This window comes from Fulmarus glacialis, unplaced genomic scaffold (assembly GCF_000690835.1).
Source record: "Fulmarus glacialis isolate BGI_N327 unplaced genomic scaffold, ASM69083v1 scaffold39062, whole genome shotgun sequence".
Taxonomy (NCBI): domain Eukaryota; kingdom Metazoa; phylum Chordata; class Aves; order Procellariiformes; family Procellariidae; genus Fulmarus; species Fulmarus glacialis.
In genome coordinates this window covers 3,491-23,084 of record NW_009196602.1, presented here as the reverse complement: position 1 = coordinate 23,084, position 19,594 = coordinate 3,491, and the positions used below count along the sequence as shown (strand labels likewise).

Sequence of the window (19,594 nt, the reverse complement as noted above, 5' to 3'; positions counted from 1 at the left end):
GGTGCTTTCTCCCCCGGAGGTGCTTGTGCCGGAGGGGAGGGGAGGAGGGGAGCCTGTGCTTGCGCGGGGAGGCACGGCGTCGTTCACCTCCTCGGGGTACCTGTGACCGAAGCAGCTGTGGGGCTCGACGTTTCTTTTGCTCTTGGTGGCTGTTGCTGGATTGACTTTTTTTTTTTTTAATTCTAATTTGTTGTTGTTGCTCATGCGTGTTAAACAGAGCCCTAATTCAGGAAGATTGCGATTTGAGAAATGTTAGTATTCGTCATTGCATCAAAACACAGTTTTTGCTTGACCGCCAGTTTTATCACAAAACTGTAAAAATGGAAATATGTGGAACTTCACATTGTCATATGCAGCACTGGAGCCGCACGCAACTTTCTGTGGTCGCGGGTCACGTGGTAAAGGTTGCTTTGAAGACTGAAGTATGAAACAGAGCCATGGTCCACAGTTATGTTGTTTTGTTGTCGGCTGTGCTGTCATTGCTGTCTTTTAAGTAACACTGTGGAAGACAACCTATCCAATATTTGCAGACTAATGGACCGTAGTCCATATTTGAAATAAGGAGTTGTGAGAAAAGCGTTCAGCTCTGACACGTCAGGCTTAGGATAGGGAAGTTGTAGAATACTGTGTATCACATTATCAGATTGATAGCATGAAAAAAATCTTCTGGAAATGGGTTTAATTTCCTGATCTTACTAAGAAAAAATAGGTAGTTTCTGAAAATAAGAGATCGTATTTTTAGTCCTGTGATGTCAAACGTCATGGAAATATAAGGATATTGTAAATCTCTGTAATTAAAATGCTATACAAAGCTACATAACTGTGTGAACAAGCATATCTCTTAAATGCAATTGCTCCTTTCTTTTATAGGAGAAAACGGACATAGAAGGGACCTTATTTGTGTACAAAAGGTAAGGGTTTTTTTGTGGTGGTGGGGGGCAGTGTTTTCCTTCCTTAGGAAAACAAACTTCAGATGGCTTCATGTGTAGCTTTCATATTGGATTTACTGCATCTAGTAAAGTCATTATTACTTATTTGTCCAGCTGTTAATGTCTGTATACCTGTTTGAAAAGAATAAACTCTGCACATAGGTGAATAACTGTCAAAAGCACCTAAAAGAACTGCTGAAAAATCATAAAACTTGACGAACGCTGCATATGTATCCACACAAAAACCGAATTTATCGAGCTTATTCTGTTAATCCAATAGCATTTATTAATGTATTGAGTTTGTTAAATACTGGGTCTTCCTTTGTCTCCTAAAATCGATAAAGTTGATTATGAAAATGATACAGATGACAAATTAAATAATCTGTCCTAACTTACTGTCAGGAAATGGCAGAAATTTTTGTACATGGACAAAGTTGCCTAGGAGATCTGCTAATGTATAGTTTTGGGTGCTGCTTGATTTCCTCAGCAAAACCATGAAAGAAATTTCCAATTATATGGGATGGAGCAAGGGGGGGGGGGGGAGAACCGGCACATAAAACTGATCATGGATTTAAGTTTTAAATTAGAGGCAAATCAAATATCTAACAATGAAATAACACTCTGTGGAATGTAAGAAATAAAAATAATGCAGACTTAACCCATCCTGAAACAAACTTTCATAGACTAGGTCATTACAATATCTTATCCTGGCACTGTGAAGGGATACTGGTAACCAGTTCCCGTCTACTTTACTTTAGCTCCAAGCTTGGAAATACTTAGTGTAAGAAAGCCAACCAAAGTAAAATCAAAAAAACTAAGCGGAAAGTTTCCATGTGACTAGCTGATTATTTCAAAGAAGTTCTGTTAGGTGCATTAAAAGACTAACTCGTGATGGTAAGGATTGTTTGCCCCCTCCTTAGAAGCTCTTGACACATTTTGTTGTTGATCATTCGGTAAAGGCGGCCACATTGTTACAGAAATCTTAACATTTACAAGCTAATTATATCTGATTTTTACCCTGCCTCCATCATGCTGCTTTGTTGATTATATGACTGCTTACAGGCACAGTTGAGTATGCTGACATGACATTAATGCAGCAAGAGAAAACAGATCTAAAACTATCTTGAACTTCCAGTGCTTGCTTGTTTGATGTTTTCTTTTTTCACCTGGTGTCTAGCAAAAATCTAGATAATAAAAATTGTTTCACTAAGCAATACAGTTCTGATTAAATTAATATCTACTTTGAGGACACTGGGTTGAGTATTTTAAGAGTCTCCCTTTAGGAAGAAATTACTGCTTATGGTTTCCCTCTAAGTGTATTTCCTGTTATTTAAGCTAATAGGTTTTTTTATTGTCATACCTGTTTACTGTTGCTCTGTAAATGTTGCTCTCTAAGTGGTTTGTTTTTTCTCCTCTAATAAAAGATTCTAAAATGCCTCAAAACTATTTTATGTGAAGTATTGAATACACTTGCACTTTAATCGTGGACCTGCCCTCGTTTTTTTGAATAGATTTTTTCTTTTGAAGCATATCTTTGATTTAGCAGTGTAGAACTGTAATGTTAATCCTAATCCTACTTTGAGGTAAGTGTAGTTTTAAATTGAAATTAGTTGGCATGCCAAGAAATAGCATAGAAGAACAACTGTTAGAGCTTCAGGACTGCTAAAGCTTCACCTAATAAACCAATGGAGATTTGAAGATTAATTCATAACTCTGTTTCAGAAAATTATATATGTTGATCAAGGTATTAATCCTTGTTTTTGTTTTAATTGAAACAATAGGTCAGCTTCTCCTTATCATGGTTTTACGATAGTGAATCGATTGAACATGCACAACCTGGTTGAACCAGTAAATAAAGATTTGGAGTTTCAGCTCCATGAACCATTTCTTCTCTACAGAAATGCTAGCTGTGAGTATAACTTTCTTTAATCCATGTAAACTTCATGTTCTGTTTTATAATCTAGACCACTTCTAATTACTGTGGTGTCTATTTCAAGTAGAATGTAATGGGGCAGGTTCCAATGAAATGTCTGATGATGTTTTCTGTCTACAGTGCTAGATTTACTTAAATACCTGTGCTATTATATTATGATGACCACCTGCTTTCAATAAAAAGAGGATATACTAAGTTCAGTATTGCTATATTAATAAAAAAATTATGAAAGAATAATGAAGATTGATAGATTTTGAAAGTATTTAACACCAAGAACAGTTCTAAGGGCTTCCTCTTTTGCAAGCAAAAAATTAAATATTAATCAGTAGCTGCTTGAAGAAGTTGAGAAAATTGCTCAGCTCTAGGTTGAAGGTTTCTTTCTCCACAATAGGTTTTGGACTCAGGATATACTGTCTATACTAAATTTCCTGGAGTCTAGACTCCAGCAAGTCTGGGTGTTGGGATAGTCATTATACAGATGAGCGGTAAAATAGTCAGTATCTTCTTGCTGCTTTTTGAATTCTAGTAGTGTTTTGAATCATCAGCTGAGCTTTGGAGTTCCAGTGTGCTGTGTTCTAATTAGGTACACACTAAAAATCCTGTTACTCCAAAGAGCTCAAAGTATAAATTACGTAGCCCTTAAAGAGATGAAGAGGGAGTATATGTGCATATGAAATTCACATTATGGTAAGTAGACAAATAAAAGGCACCCCACAGAGCAGAGGGTCCTCCTGATGCAAAGGTATTGTTTCATGTCCTCTTTTCTAGGCAAAGTTCTTGAAACTAGTTCCCTGCTGTGAACCTAGTGGCAGGTTCCCCTTACTGAATTACTCGGAGAACCTGTATGCTGTCTGGACTTCTTCAACACCATGTCTTCTTCCTATCGGAATGTCCCCTTGAATTACAGATAGGAACACTGCTTTCGCTATGCTTCAGTGTACCTAAAAGCACAGTCAAATGTTAATCCCTTCCTGTTTCCCCCTTGGGAAGCCTCTAGGATCTGTGGGCAGTAGGATAGATTCCATTATGGTGACAAAGAACAGCTTAAGGTAGGTGGTCTCCTCTGTTTAAGTCTTAGCAATCCTCTTTCTGTAAGTGTCATCGAGAGGAAAAAGTCAAAACTTGTCAGTAAGTTGAGAAGTCTAGGAGATTAGGGAAGTAAATGACTGGCAAGAAATTGAAAGGGGGAAAAATATTGCATTGAGTTGGATATTTAAGCAGGTTGCTTGGTTTGGAAGGAAGAGGAGCTGTAGATGATGGTGGTAGGGGTAGGATGGCTGATGAGGTGGCAGTAGAGGAAAGAATTGCAGTTGTGAGATTGGTGACATAAGGGAAGCAGGAAGTTGATTCATTTCTTTGTTGGAACTGCTGATGGTATCAGGAAGCAGGAGCTGCTGTGGCATTACCATGGTGTATGCTAGTGGGAGTGCCTAGAGGATCACTTAAAGGAAGTAATCAGAAAAGGCAGGCTGTGTGTGAGTTCATTAGAAACCCCTAAAGCTAATTATATGCCTTTCTCTCATTGATAAAAGCTCTCCTTTTCCTATGGGGCACTATTGCGTAAGATCTGTGGGAGGCTCATGGGAGTTAGGATAGAGATGACATAGAAAAGTACCAGGAAGGAAGAAATTGATACAAAGGTGAGCAAGGAAAATATTATAGACTGGATATGGGAAATAACTGCATTCTGAAGTAATCAGGAGTATTTTTTTTTCCTCTTATATTTTTCCCATCGTTATTTTAAAAGACTTCAGTCGGAAACTATCCTATATTTTGTCACTCTGTCCTGGAAGAGGGTGGTAGTGTGTCCAGAAACAGTCTACACTGATGGCAAATTGAAAATATTCAATGTAGTTAGTTTGTCATTAGTTATTTCCCAAAGTGCCACAAATAAGCAGCAGATCAGTTTTTGTGTGCTCTGCTAGTGTTCACTTTGTTCAAATACAAGCTTAAAAGCATAGAAAACAGCATCTAAGCTTTTTATTCCTTATGGTTTCAGCACCGCTAACTCCCTTACACTTTGCATTTAGTTGTGTTTTGGATTTTCTTCCTTACATGCAGTTTCCCATATTGTCCGACCTCTGAATTAGTTAGGAAAAAAAACAAATTATATGATTGAAATGTTCAGTGTTAAAGCTGTTTGCCTCTATCTGCATAGTATTCATGAAACTTTAAAAAAAAAACAAACTAAAAAACCTTCAGGATTTATTTGGATTTGCAGACAAATTTCAACATGTATATGTTTTATTTGTGTGGGTAGATTAGGGGATTCTTGTCCAAGTTCTTTTCATGTGGAAGGGTGTCCACTTGGGCTCGGCTGCCTGCTGGCATGAAAAAAGACCTTTGCATTTTTGGGACTAATTCGAATAGGAGTTTTAAGCCAGTGGTTAATGTAATGTGTATCTCTTAAGGGTTTAATGTGGTGTATCTCTAATGGCTTAATGTGAAGTTCTTCTGAGATCCTTTAATGACTGAAAGAGGATGGACTGCTAGGTTGTGCAAGGAAAAACTACCTCTTATACAGCATGTTGGCAACAGCCCTGTTTCCTGTAGAGTGTTTTTTTTGTATCCTGCTTAAGGAAATCTACTGTGATCATTAGAAACTCTTAAGGAGTAAGTTGTCCTGCTAAGATTGCTGAATGATTGAACTGATGATTCTGTTTCCTTAGCTTACGGATGGGGAATGGTTCAGACTATCTGATGAAAACCTAAAATCATGTTTATTAATACTGCTGTTTGGCAGAGACAAACATATTTTGTGCCTGTATATTTAGGTTGTAACAGGATCAATGACAAATCATGCTTTTCGCTTCCCCAGGGCATGGTAGAAACAGTAGATGATGATCAAAGCAAGATTATGCCACCACGTATTTGGGAAAGGTTCCATGTCAAGAATCTTTATAACTGAATATGATACTACTGTTTCATAAACTTCATGTTTTCACTTTGTTCTGGGATTCTGTCTTGACTTAAGAAGATAATAAGGGCAAAGTCTGTTACGTATACCGGATCAGACCTCTGGCTTTTCTGTCTTAAATGGCATGAGAGCTGTTCTGAGTGACGTATCAAGTGACGTACCCCAATCTATGCAGAGCTGCTAACAAGTTATATGAGAAACTTTGCAAGCAGTATGTAAACATTATTTTTGCTTGGCTGGAGGCTATAATAATGATTTGCCTGTCATGCTAGATCATAATGTTTTTGGTGGGTTTTACCATTCTTTTATGGTTTGATTTGTTCAAATACTTATTTTTAATACACAATGGAATTTTTAGTTTGTTGCATGTCAGAACTTAGTTTTGTTAAGCTGTACACATGAGATCCTTTATCCAATTGCACAAAGACTTTTTCTTACTCTTAGAACAAGACTAGCTAGTTGCCATTTTATTCTCACGGGAAAGGAGGCCTGTCTTATCTTTCATAGTTGTTGGGGGGGTTTTCCCCGCGTTTTTGCAGGGTGGGATATGAAGGAGTCTTTCATAGGTATTCTGGAAGGAGAATAGACCAAGTGATGCAGTACCTTTCTTATATCTACCTTTTATTGTGTTTGCTGAGTGAAATGGAAGACATTTGGGTCAATTTGTTATTTATTATTCTGGTTAGATGCAAGACATGTAGAGGCTTTTATTTTTTTTTCCCAGAAAATAATACCTTTTTAATATTTTAACCTTTAATGGGGAAATCTTTCCCAACTCCAGAGAATTTTTTTTCTCAAAATCATTCTGGCTACTTAATACGTTCAAGCCCCAAAAGAACATTTAAACCCAAAATTTTTAGAAAGGTTATGTCTACTTTAAAAGCTGTATACAATGCTGCCTGAAAACTTACACCATTTATTCATGAGGCATCAGATCCCAAAGCAAAAATGGCAGGGGGTGTGACTAAGAAGCTGTGAGACATTATACCTGTTACAGTGGTAAATAGAAAAAAAGGTATTCTACTTTTCATTGTTAGAATTAAGAAAGCAAGTATCTCCAAATGTGAATAAATAAAGAAATTGCCAAAATGAAAAGAAATTGTTTGACTTAATGTAACATTTTTGAAATTTAGAATTCCTCTTAAAAGGTAGAATTTTTTAGATTATACTTCATACTTAATGTGCTATTTATTATTGCTTAATCTGGAATATGTGTTGCCGGGTACATTTGATCCTTGTCTAACTTTACCTCTGGACGCACGCACATTCTTTAAAGTATCCAGAGTATTTGTTTATGAAGCACTGAATCCCATTGACCTATTTTTTTAATTAACCTAAGCTTGTTTCCTCTTGTCTGTATTTTGTGAAAAGTATGTTAAACTCTGTTTAAAAAAATGCATACAGTTCTGCCAGTAACAGTAATAATAGTCCAATCTGAAAGTTCAGTACTTTCTTTCAATCTGTAATGTGAGACTTTGAAGCTGATAGTTGATAGTTTGCTTAATAATAGAGGAAAATTAGTTGAGGTTTTAAGCAATGTCCAACTTACCTCTTAAAGTCTGCAAGAAGTATTCTTCTAAGTCTCTCTCGTTTATAACTTTCCCTCTGTATCGGTGGTGTTGGTCTTGATTAAAAGGCTTTTTAATCCAAGCTAGTTCACTTGGGAGGTCAGGCAGATTGATTTCCATGGTGCTAAAAAGACACGCTAAGCATAAAACTTAGGTATTAAAATAAATGGTCCTTGTTTGGTGTGGGTTTTTTGGTTTTTTTCTTGCTTGCTTCTTATTCCTGTCCAAGGGTAAGAGTTAGTAAAACAAAAATAATGGATTTTGGAGAGGTTTGTACGTTTGAATGGAAAACTCAGTTACAAAGTGCTGTCTTCTGGGCTTGTTGTATTGTCATTAATTAAACAAACTTGTATTCAGAACAGCAAAAGCAAAATGAGTTGCATTATTTCAAATGGCTTTTAAAATTCTTTGAAAGAGCTCCTGACTGGTTTCAAAACAGGGTATCTTTACTGGTAAGGAAAGTCTCTCATTATCACCTTTGTTCCTGGCTGGCAATGCATTAAGTATAACATATCTCTGTGACTGCCGAGGCTGAATGGCTCTCCAGCAAGCGCATTAACCCAGTGGTTTAGTCTGAGATAAGAAAGGAGCCTGTTCTGGATACCTTTATAGCAGAAGAAGCAATGCAAGCTAGGGGGAGGGGAGGAACCATTGAAAGCTGTTAAGAAGTTCTAAAAATATTTTGTTTGACCTGAAAGTTGGGACTCTAACCGGAAGGGGTTTTCTGCTCTGGTTCGGTGTTGCAAAGCAGTAATCCCTCTCATTCCACACTATACTTTGTCAGATGGCAGTTTGTTAAAGTGTTTCTGGTCTTGGATGCTGTTTGCCACCTGCTGAATTACTCCAGTGCAACTACTTGTGGGATTGTGCTGTGAACTGTATTTGTGAAATGGCCTTAGATATTCAAAACAATAAGAAAGGGAGGGACTTCTTTTATTAATTCTAATGATTTATAAATCTATGTGGCAGGCTAATATTTAAATTGAGGAAAATATATATAGTGAATGAGGAATCTCGGTGAAGAAGACATTAGAGCAGATTGACTGACGGGAGGTGGCATTTCAGCTAACATTGCTGCTGGAAGAAATACAAGCTTTGAGAGAGATTGCTTTATATGCTTTTGCCTTAAACTCAATTTGAAGTGTAAAATGATGCATTTACCATGTGCAAATGATGCATATATGTGCTTTTCTTTATGGGAGTGAGATCGGGTTAAGTTGATTTCCATTATTATCTTATAGTATGGGTTTCAAAATACGATTCCTTTCTTTCCAGAGAGAGTTTGAAAGGTTGTTGTCCTCCACTTCCAGTTGTTCTGCTTCATTGTATAGCAACATCTAAATTGGAACTGTAAAATAAAACTTTTCTCTCTTCTATCAGCTCTTCCAACTCGTTAAGGTAACTTTTAAACAGGTCATCTTTTTGAATGAGATGAAGCTGTATCTGCAGAAATGGCTGAACTGCCTAAGGCAAGAGAGTGATAGTGTCTGGAATCTCTGAAACTGGCAGTGTTGATGAGTCCCATGTATACTTCTTTTGGCATAGCATTCTCAGGCAACAGTTTCATGAACTTTTTAACAGTTTTGCCTTACTATGCTGCCCCCACAGCTTCTTGTTTCTGCCCTCTCTCTTGTGCTAGATGGCATGTTTGTGAAGCTGATGCACAAACAGTTTCAAGGGACTGGTCTGGACTAAAAGCTGACATAAGGGAGAGGGGAGAATTGGGGTAGAATGAGTTAATGGCAAAGTTGTGGGAACGTAAGGGTGGTGACACTGCTTCTTTCTGCTTACTTAAAATGAAAACTGAAGTGAAACTACAGCTTTGGGATGCAACTTCATGTTATGTTGCCAAAGAGTGAGGACTCTGTCTCACTGTAGCACTTTTGCTATCCCCACCCTTAATTCAGATCTGCTAACTGGGCAGCATTGGAGCAGTAACCTGACTGCCCCATGAAGCAATGGGAGCACAATGTAGAAGAGATCAAGACCTTCCTTTTAGTGTCATCCAGCTGTTAGGCTTGAGGAGGAAGACTTCCATAATGCTGCTGTTTTCTCAAAATCTCTTTGTTTTCCCATAGTAATTTCAATCAAGTTTTAATGATTGATCCAGTCAAGTTTGGAGAGAAGTTGAGTGTTACATGTTTAGTTAGATAAATATTTGTGGGTCAGTGTTTCTAATAAAAATGACATGTGTCAGAGAAGAATGTAGATGAAGAAAATTGATGACTTTTTGGTTTTATGAAATCTGATTTGTCTGTGATATGGGTTACTCGTGACTTAATGTGTGTCAAAATATAATGTGAATCCAACTGAAAGGTCTTGCTGATGAGGATTACAGACTGCTTCTACTTGATTACTAAAGGTGCTGCCCAGCATTCAGTGTAGAAAAGCTGGATGGAAAGTGTTGAACTAGATGGAAAAATGAGTCCCTTAATTTAGTGGCTTCTGTTGGATGAAACTCTTAAAAGAACTGCAGTAGAAAGATACGCCATTAGACATGAACATTCAGCTAATGTTTATGCTGGGTGTAGTAAAAAGATCACAGATTTGAAAAGAAATGGTGAGTACCAACTCTGTTTTTAATAAAAGGGTGTTCGTTCATAGCTGAAGTTGCATGTGTGTAAGAAATATATCGAATATAGTAATGGAGTTGGAACACACACACATACTTCTGGGGCAAGGCAGCTGAACTGATAGTACAAATGAGTCCTCTTTTGAAAAGAGGAAGGTAAACATTCCAGCCTGTTGGACCATATCTAAGTTAATGCTCAAGTTTACTTGTTCATAATCTGCTTTACATCTTTTTAATACTGCTAATGTTTTGCAGTGACTCCCTATGATTTCTTGCCAGTAGTACAAAGTGGAAAAAAGCCCAATACTCTGTACACCAAACTGAGATTTGGATCTACTTCTGGTCTTGTGTAGGCCTGTTTCTGGCTGAATTGAGTGTGACTTTTATCATTTGTCCCATGAAGATATCATTATAGGTTTCTTATCTTCACTTCTTCAGCAAGTATGCTTTTGAAGAAGCTTTCTTCTCTTGGCAGTTTGTCTGATAATGAAGTTAAAGAGCTTTTCTTCAGTGTTAAAATATGCTACATGACTAAAGAAGTAGCTCAAACTGGAAACATTTTCAGGTTTCTATGCAGTAGACAATCCAGTTGTATTAAACTGTAAATGTTAATAAATATTTCATAAGCATTGGTTATATATATGAAATGCTTTTTTATTAGCTTATGTCTTTTGTAAGAAGAAAGTTCCTTAAATTGTGCTATATTGGTTTCTTTGTCTATGACTTGAAAAGCTTTGTTGTCTATTACTTAAGCTGTAACTTCTAAAGAAACAAACACCCAAATGAATGTGGTTGTTATTTAATAAAATAAAAAAAAAAAGCCAAGTAGAACTTCAGTTTGTCTTAGGATATCGTTATAGAAATGAGGTGTGGGCATGACTTTTGGGGGGTTTTGGTCCAACACAGTAAGCCTAGGATAACTGGAAGGTCTAGAAAAAAAGTTTGATAAATAATTGCCTTCTTTGCCATGGCTTGAAATAATTTTGAGTGGACTTTGGTTGAGATTTTTGAGTGTTTTGAGGAGGAAAAAAAGGTGGGGGGCGGGGCAGGGGGAAGGATTTAACTTTGAAATAAAAATCTACATCTGGCTGGAAAAGGTTGTGTATGGTTTTTTTTTTTTTTAAACATTCCTTTCCTTCACTTTAAGTCATATTTTTATAATCAGTTAGTGATTTCAACTTCATAAAAACATTGGCATGAACTACAGTATAAAGATGTGTTTTAAAAATCTAAAAGTGTCTTTTCAGAAATGAAAGTATTTTAATGGTAACATGTGAAGTGTCTGATTGCCTTTGATGTACTTGAAAGCTATGCATTGAAAAACTTCATAGGTGAACCAAGATTTAAAATAACCTGCTTTGTGGGTTGGATTAAATACAATTCTGAAAAGAATTCTGCAGATTTGTTGTGTTGGCACAACTGTGGGGACAGTGAGGAGATGACTATGTGTGTGGATGAAAATGGCCTCTTTGAAGTGGGATTGCTGATGAAGAAATAGTACATGGCACTACTGACAAAGTTTCTCCTTCTGATGCAGTATCTTTCAGCTCAGTGATCAGGTCTAACTCTGCCAACTTTCAGTGGAATCTTACTTATTTTGAAAGCCAGAATGGGGCTTAGTGTCTTGCTGAGCTGGAACCCTTTTGCCCTCATTGCTTTGTCCTTGATACCTTCAAAGAGTAGGGTTCAATATGAATCTAGTTTTTAAGCTGCTCCATGAATGTGACAGTATGATTGGTTCTTTGGTACTGCTTCCTTCCTATACAATTGCTTCTCTTACAAAAAGAATTTGGAGAGAGAGTCAGAGAGCCTCTGACTGAATGGTCATACTGTAATTCAAACGTCAATATTTTTGCTGAGCTTCAAAAATTGACAAATTTAAAAATGAGTGTTTAAAAAAGAATGGATATTCTTTAGCCTAGTTTAAATGGTAAAGTCAGTAATTCAAAGCAGAAGGTTGCAACTGTAGCGAGAAGGCATCTGGTAGTTTAAACTTCATTTTCCTGCCACTTTTATTTACAACCAGTATCAACGTTCTGTAGTTCTTGCATTTCATCTGACTGAAGTTGTATTTGTGTTTGCACAATGTGCTATTTCTGATTACTTTATAAATAGTAGTCAGTCACACACAGAATATTCAAATGGAAATTGATAGTAATTCATATGTTGCAGATCTAATGGACTGCTGTTGTTTTGCTTTTTTCCTATTGATTTTTTTTTTTTAAACCTTTGTCTTATGCTTGCCTTTTTTCTTTCTTATTTTCAAGTGTCAATTTACAGTATCTGGTTTTACGACAAGAATGACTGTCATCGAATAGCAAAACTCATGGCTAAGTAAGTACTATGGTCTTACTATTCTGTAATTCTTTTATGCAATAGGGGAAAAAAAATTGAACCTATTAAACATGTTTGGGTTCTTTCTCACTCTTCTTAAATAGAAAAATACAATGTTCTTGCTGGTACTGTCTTTTTTAGTAATCAAAATGTTGTTTTTGTTTTTTAAAAAACTACAGCATTAAAATTTTCAGTTAAGTGATAAAAAAACAGTTGAAGTATTAGTTGGCATTCTCTGGGGAAAGCAAGTATGAACAGTGTTTGTTATTTTATATTTTATTTTGTATAGGGATGCTGGCAAAAGATCCTCTGATGCAGAAGGTGTAATCAAATAAATGATGGCCATTGTTTTTTTGGTTGGTTTTGTGGTTGGTTTGGTGGTGGGCTGGTTTTTGTTTGGGTTTGTGGTTTGTGTTTTTTTTTTTTTTTTAAGGCTTAGTTATTATTCCTGACTAAAGTGAAGAGATTGGAGAATAGTGGAAGAAGTAGGTGGAATCTTACAGAACTAAAGTGATGTTAGGAGAATAACAAAACTATGAAATAATAGGAGCTTATTGTTGCTAATTTCTGGATTGTTTGGGGTTTTTTAATTGTATTTTTCTTTCTTTCTTTTTTTTTTTCCCCCCTTTGGAAGTAAAGTTGGTTTATGAAGCTGCCATGTCACTTGCTCGTATTTTGTACTTCCAATGGCTCCTAGAGATGTCATGCAGCAGGAGAATTTGTGAAGTGATCTCGATTTAATGAAGCCTTAAAAGACTGTGTTTGCAATAACATGGTTTTGTTAGTTTGTTTCAGCTGCTGTCACTGTAGCAGTGCAGTTAGCCCATCTGTACTGTAGATGGTTGCACTGCTACAGCTGAGGAGGGCTTCAGACTACAGAAGTTTGAGTGAACAACTGAGGTCAAAGAAGGCCGGAACTAGTTGAGTTGGCGATGTGGCATAAGGTCTTTAAAACGTTGTGATTGGAGGGTATTCTTGCACCTTTCTGCTCCTTCAGGTGAGGTGCCTTGCAGATTAAGCCAAGAGCCAAGACTTTTTACTAAAAGAAAAAGATGAGAATTAACTTAAGCAAATCTTCAATGTTCTTACAAAAGGAAGGAGCTTGAAGTGTGTGACAGGGTAGTTACACTAGCAAAAATGCAAAATTGCAAAATGCAGATGTACTGCACAGGATATCTTGTTATCCTTTGTTCTCTGCTTTGCTTTTTTTCACCATCACTCTCTACCTTCTTTTCTGTTGCATGCCTTTATCAGCATGTCATGTCTTGCAAGACTGGCAAAACTTAATTATATGGAAACTAGTCATAGTGTAGACATTTTAAGCTCTGGGGTAGACATCTTGCTCTGGGGTTTTAGCTTTGGATTATTTTTTTCTTTTCCCCACAGAAGGTATGTAAGACAACACAAATGATAGAAAGAGACCTTGATATCAAAGTCTAAATTCTTATTTTTCATTTCTCTCATCCTGATAACCCTATACAGTTCCCATTTCCCACTCCTTTTTTTTTTTTTGATCCCCAGCCATGTTGGACTTTTTGCTGTTATTTGGCTTGTCCAAATGTAAGGATTAATTATGAGGATTAATGGAAAACAACTGCATGAAACTGACTCTCAGAAATTGTTACCAAAACAAATAAAATGTCTATTGCCTCTCCACTTTATAAACAGAGCATCAGAAGGACAAGGTTTTCTTTTTTTAATGCACCTTTTAATTTAAAACTGATTAATGTTTGCAGTGGGGGAGAGAGCTGAATTCTTCAAGTTCTACCATATTCTTATTCTGTCATGCACAGCTACACTGCAGACGTAAGTGTCATATAGCAAAACTTGAGTTCATTTGGTATTAAACTAGTCCAGTCACTATAGCACAAATCATGGCCTATAGATACTTCAGGGATCTTTAAAAGTGTAATCAGGTAACAGACCAGTAACAGTTTAGCCATGGCTCAGCAGTCCATAAAGCACGTCTACGCTTTTTGCTGGATTCTGTAATATTCTGGAAATAACTGTAACCCAGTAGGTTCACTTAAAGTCAGTCTGGGAATAATCTAAGCTTTATTTTCATCTCCTTTGTAAACTACTGTAGCCTGCCTTTTCTTGGGTTCCTGATGTACCTATATTGCAGCTTTATTAACATACAGAGGCAGAAGTGCCAAAGTTGGCATTATTGCTTCGCCCCTGTTTATGGTGCAGATACTCACACGCTCTTGTAATTGTAGCATCTCAGCACCCTAGAAAGTTTCTGAGATTACAGATTATTTTGGAAGGTCGAAAAGCTGAAATGTATTTTTAAAATGTTGGAATCTTTTATGGTAGGTGTTGGAATGATTATGGATTAAAAGTATCTTTGAAGCTGAAATTAGAGTTAATGCATCAAGCAGACTGTGGGGAACATGTTTTGAGCTTTGTCACTTCAGACTTATGCAAGTGAAACTAGAGAAATCAAATGTGTACCTAAAAAAGATTGATTGGATCTTGACAGAATACAGACAGTTAAATTTTGCTGAGCTGGCTAGGACCTCACTTTAGTATGATTTTTTTTTTTTAGTCTTTGCTGCCATTAACTTGGTAAAAAAAGGTATAAGTGATCTTTGCTAGCCTAAGTACTGCTATTAATAAGTCTTTCGTTATTTGAGTGCTTTTTTTTCATAACGCCTTTCTTCATTATTAGATTATGGAATGTCTGAATACTCCTAGTTCTTTTTTCCTTTAAAATTGTGTATTGGTTTGGGGGTAACAAAAGTATTTGCAGAAGACATTTTTATACTGAGAAAGGTATATAGTGTAAGTATATTTACTTTTATTTGTGGAAAAAGCACTGTAGAATGAAATCATACTTCATTTGGTACCACATTCCTTACAGCTTCTGAGTATCTAAAGGTTCATATTAGGGAAAATGAAATGAAGGCATTCTAGTTGCACATTACTGTAGGATGGAAAAGCTGCACTTCTGAGGCTGTTGTTACAAACTTGATGAAAAGCCGATTGATACTATTTTGCTGACATCCATTTCCACAAACATCAAGCTTTCTCTCCCCCAAAATGGGTAGGAGGCAGTCAGAAGAAAAATGCTGATGCTTCTGTGTGCTTCTCTACAAGAAGGAGGCTGAAACTGCAGGAATTATTTCATCCTGGGATGAAAGATGTATTTAAGAAAACTTAAAGTATACTTTTTAATTTAAAAAATAAAATAAAATTGCATCTTAGAGAAGGAAAGCTGCATTTCAGTGCATGGTAGCAGGCTTAGTTCAGTATATTTTGAAATAAATATTTACGTTGTCTTCCAGGAGCATTAATTTTGTTCCACGGTTTTTGTCTTTGTCTTGGGTGGAAATTTGGATTGGCACCCTTTCGATTAGGTGGGGTATTTTGTATCACTGATAGGAAAGAGTACTGCCTTTATATTACCTCAGAGCTTCAAAAACATAACCATAAAAGGTTTCAAGGAGATTTGCATTCTCTTTCCTGCTGTTTGACTTGACCTTATTGTGCCAGACTGAGTTAACAAGATTGCAGGCTATCCACTTATATTTTGGTGGCTTATCTTTCAAAAGAAAAGTAAATTGGTGTTTGTGGGCTTTGTAATCAGACTTCACTTCTCACATTCTCTCTCTCTCTCTCTTTCTCTCTCTCTTCCCCTGCTCCCCACCCCCCCTTCTGTGAGGTTGTGCCAGGTATATTTTCAATGCTATAACTGCGGATATTCTTAAGCAAACTGTCACAGCAGCTACTGTGTCCCCGAAGGCATGTGTGCCTCTTCCACTATCTGATATAATGGAAAGAAACAGCAGGCCTTGCTTAAAAAAGATTTAATCTGGATTGCACACAGAGCATGCTCAGTACAGATTTGCATTAGTTGACTTTTTTCCCCAGCGAAGGTATTTGATGTACAGAACTTTGGGTTTTTTTAAAAAAGAATTCCAGAATTTTCTGAAATGAAAAAAATTTATGTGAGTCATCAAACTGTTAACTCTAGAAGGAATTAATTTGGGTCAAGTTAAGTCAAGATGATTGTTTGAGAGATGAGCTTTCTAGAAGTAGTACAGAAACTAGGGTTTTTCAAATCTTTGTGAAACTACTGCATTCTGACATGTAAATTTGTAGGGGTTTTTATTTTTAGGTTAGTTTATAGGCTTGTTTTACCCTGTTTCAACAGTCAGACCCAAACTGGCTTCTGAGATAGAGGCAGCAAGCTAGAAGGGGGGGGGTATCTCAGAGAGTTTTGGGGGTATACTGTTTCACAGTTACCCCATCACCACCATCTGAATGTAACCTGCACAAGACAGAAGATGGAGGAAGAGCTGTTAGACAATTATCTACATGAGAAGATAATTTGTTACTCTTCAAAAAAAAAAAAAGTAAACTTTAAAAAGGTAATAAATACTTCATAATGGAAATAGAAAAATAATATGTTTTTCAGAAATCTCTGTGAAACATTTCTGTGAAATGGATGTACTCCTTGAAGATGTTTTGCTATGAGACCAAGTAGTACTATTTTAATGGGAAGATGTTTTGCTGAAATCTTCTGGACCAACTAGTTAAGAGCAGAAGAAGGGTCTCAAGACTGAAGCCTTTGCCTCTCCTATCAGGCAGCACATGCATGACTTCAGCTGTCCAGAATTTTCCTTTAACTGAAGTATTTATTTTTTTCCTGATACAATTATGCTGACACTTAAAATATCAGCAAAGTATTCTGGTTCTTTTACCTTAAGGTTAGACAAGTCCTAAGTCAGGACTGCATGACCGCGTGGGGTGCTAGAACAAAATGTTTTCTCAGGGTGTCACCATAGAAACATTTGCAGAGTATTGAGCCGCTTCATCCAAATGAGCACATGCTGCAGTTCTTAGAAACTGTTAGACAGAGCGTAGATTGGCCTCCCTATTCTGAGTTACGTTTGCAGGTGAATGCTTGCTTAACAAACGGAGAAAGCTGTACTAATAATGAGAAGCTGTTTAAATAAGCAGCTTGTATGATTAAAAATTTTGAAAGTAATTTTGAAAGCAGCATTGAATTGTTAAAAGCCAAATCTAACCCTTTTTCAAATAAACACAGCTAAACTCTAGTGAAGTAAAGAGGCATGGTTGCTAGAAAACTGGGAAGAAACTTCCAAGAATTGAACTATTTTTTTCCTCAGAAATGGCAACATAGAGGTGCATATAAATATCTAATTACTCTACAGTCTGTAAAATCTGGAGTTACTCTTGAACCCTAACTGACCCAAAGAAACCGGAGGCTGGAATGATTGACACTTTCTGTGATTGTTATGATGGCATCTCTTGGCTTCCCCATCAGCCATCAGTTCCACAGCATGAGAGTTCTCAAGTGATGTGCCAGCTCCAGAGCTCTGCCCTGTTTACAGTGCTTGTTTTTTTCTTAACATATTTGATTAATGCAGGCTTAAAAAAGAAGGGATTACAGGCTGATGTGTGTTTGTTTCAAGAGGATAAGCTTTAGCGCATTGCATAGCCATGTATATCTTGTGAACTGCGTATGGATTAGGAGTAGAAATATATCCTGCCTTTACTTTTATTAATGAAATGTACCAAGTACACATCATCTTCTTGTGTGTCTTAACTGTCTTTTAAACTGAAATTTTTTGATACTTGAGGCAGGTAGGGGTGGAGTAGAAGTGGTGAATGAACCATAGGCACCGGAGGAAAAGACGTGTTGTAGACTTGCAGGTAATTGGAATGACTACAGGGCAGCTAGAGAAGAAAATGGTTTGCTCTTCTTTCCAGAGCCTTAAGTGGGGGAGTACGGGATAACGTGGTCTAAGCCTCTTTGCAGGCTGACTCCAGAGACATCTGGTGTGAGCCAGCTCTCTTCTTTCACAGTGTCTTTGTTTTGTTGTATAATGGTAGGCCTCATCCTAAATTAAAACTGTTCTGTAATTGATTTCATTGAATAACATGGCTTGATTTGGCTAAATACAGAAAAAATGCATGTTAGGAAGTAAAGACTAAAAAATTTGTTTTATTCAGTCTATGGTATAATACATATGCTCTTTGTATAACACATGTTTGAATGTCCACATACTTTTTTGTAAAAATGTCTAAATATGACAGTTTTACAGAAGTAGTGTTTACTGTAGGCAAACTTTGTGAGAGACAGACCAGTGCTTTCTGAATCGGAGATAAATCATACATCCCATTTGACAGTTTGACTTGTATAAACCTTGTAGCAAATGAAAACTTGTGTAACTTTGGTCAACTATGTGTTAGGTTTTTATACAGGTGGAACAAAATGTGTTAATGTGCTGGGAGTACATTTTGCTTTATTGCTTTTTGCAAGATGTTAACTCCAGATAAAATTTTAAAATCCTGTTTCTCCTTTCTTGTTGTAGAGTGGTAGAACAAGAAGCTCAGAGATCGCAGCAAGTTTCCCAGGACAGGAAAAGTCCCTGCAGAACCAATGGCTGCAATGAAAACAGGCCAATTGACATCCTGGAAATGCTTAGTAAAGCCAAGGATGAATATGAACGAGTAAGGAAGTGTCTCTTTTTTTTTTTTTTTCCTTCCCCTTTCCTTCTTCCCCCTCCTCCCCCCCCCCTCCCCCCCCCAGTTTATGAACAAATAAAAACACTGCTTCTACTTCTGAATAAGGGGCTTAGGACATCATATGGAGTCCACTGAAATCGCATGCCATGTGATTTCTGAGAGAGAGATGATAGAGAATAATTCTGATATACTAAATTGTCCTGTGCAATACACTCTTAACCCAAGATTGCAAAGTAGTGCACCTAATCCATAATTTAATGGGCCTGTATATTCTACCTTCTGGGGGGAAAATAAATACAATTTTAAAAACAGATACCTGAAGATCCAGACACAACAAAATATTTTTCTAAAATAGGTGCATGGGCTACTTCATCTCAGTACTTGTCTACTGTCCTGTTTTGTGAGATCATTGTCAAAGGAAATGTGAACAAATAGGTACAAATATGTAACACTGTAGAAGAATGTACCACTGAACATGTCTGGTTTTGTGATCTTGAAGTTCCCTTATTGTAAATATACCTTATAGTGGCTGACACTTTGGTTTTTCAGTTTTTTCCTCTGTACTGAAAGTCACTGGAGGAGATTTGCTATGATTCATGCCATAATCAAGAGCATTCACTGAGCTGCACACTAAAATGCTTTGGCATGTGAATAAGACAACAGAAGCCCAGAAACTTTGTGAACTATCCCATGTCTGTGATACAAGCACAAGATGTACAATGACTTAGAGAGAAGGGGTGATGTGGGGAAAAATTAATATTTTAAAACAGTGTGGGATTTGCATGTTGCATGAATTCATAAGTTTTATTTCTGTAATTATTATCTTAATGGGCAACTCTTTCC

General features: G+C 36.8%; 1 protein-coding gene across 1 annotated transcript; it reads left to right on the top strand.

Moving 5' to 3' along the window:
• Nucleotides 1-217: 217 nt before the first annotated feature.
• On the top strand, nt 218-18,736 carry LOC104072716 (mRNA-decapping enzyme 1A-like; the record flags this gene model as incomplete). Its single annotated transcript, XM_009572252.1, has 5 exons — nt 218-422; nt 871-911; nt 2,711-2,838; nt 12,187-12,253; nt 18,598-18,736. Coding segments are annotated over 5 exons (580 nt in total), but the record flags the coding sequence as incomplete, so codon positions are not given.
• Nucleotides 18,737-19,594: the final 858 nt, after the last annotated feature.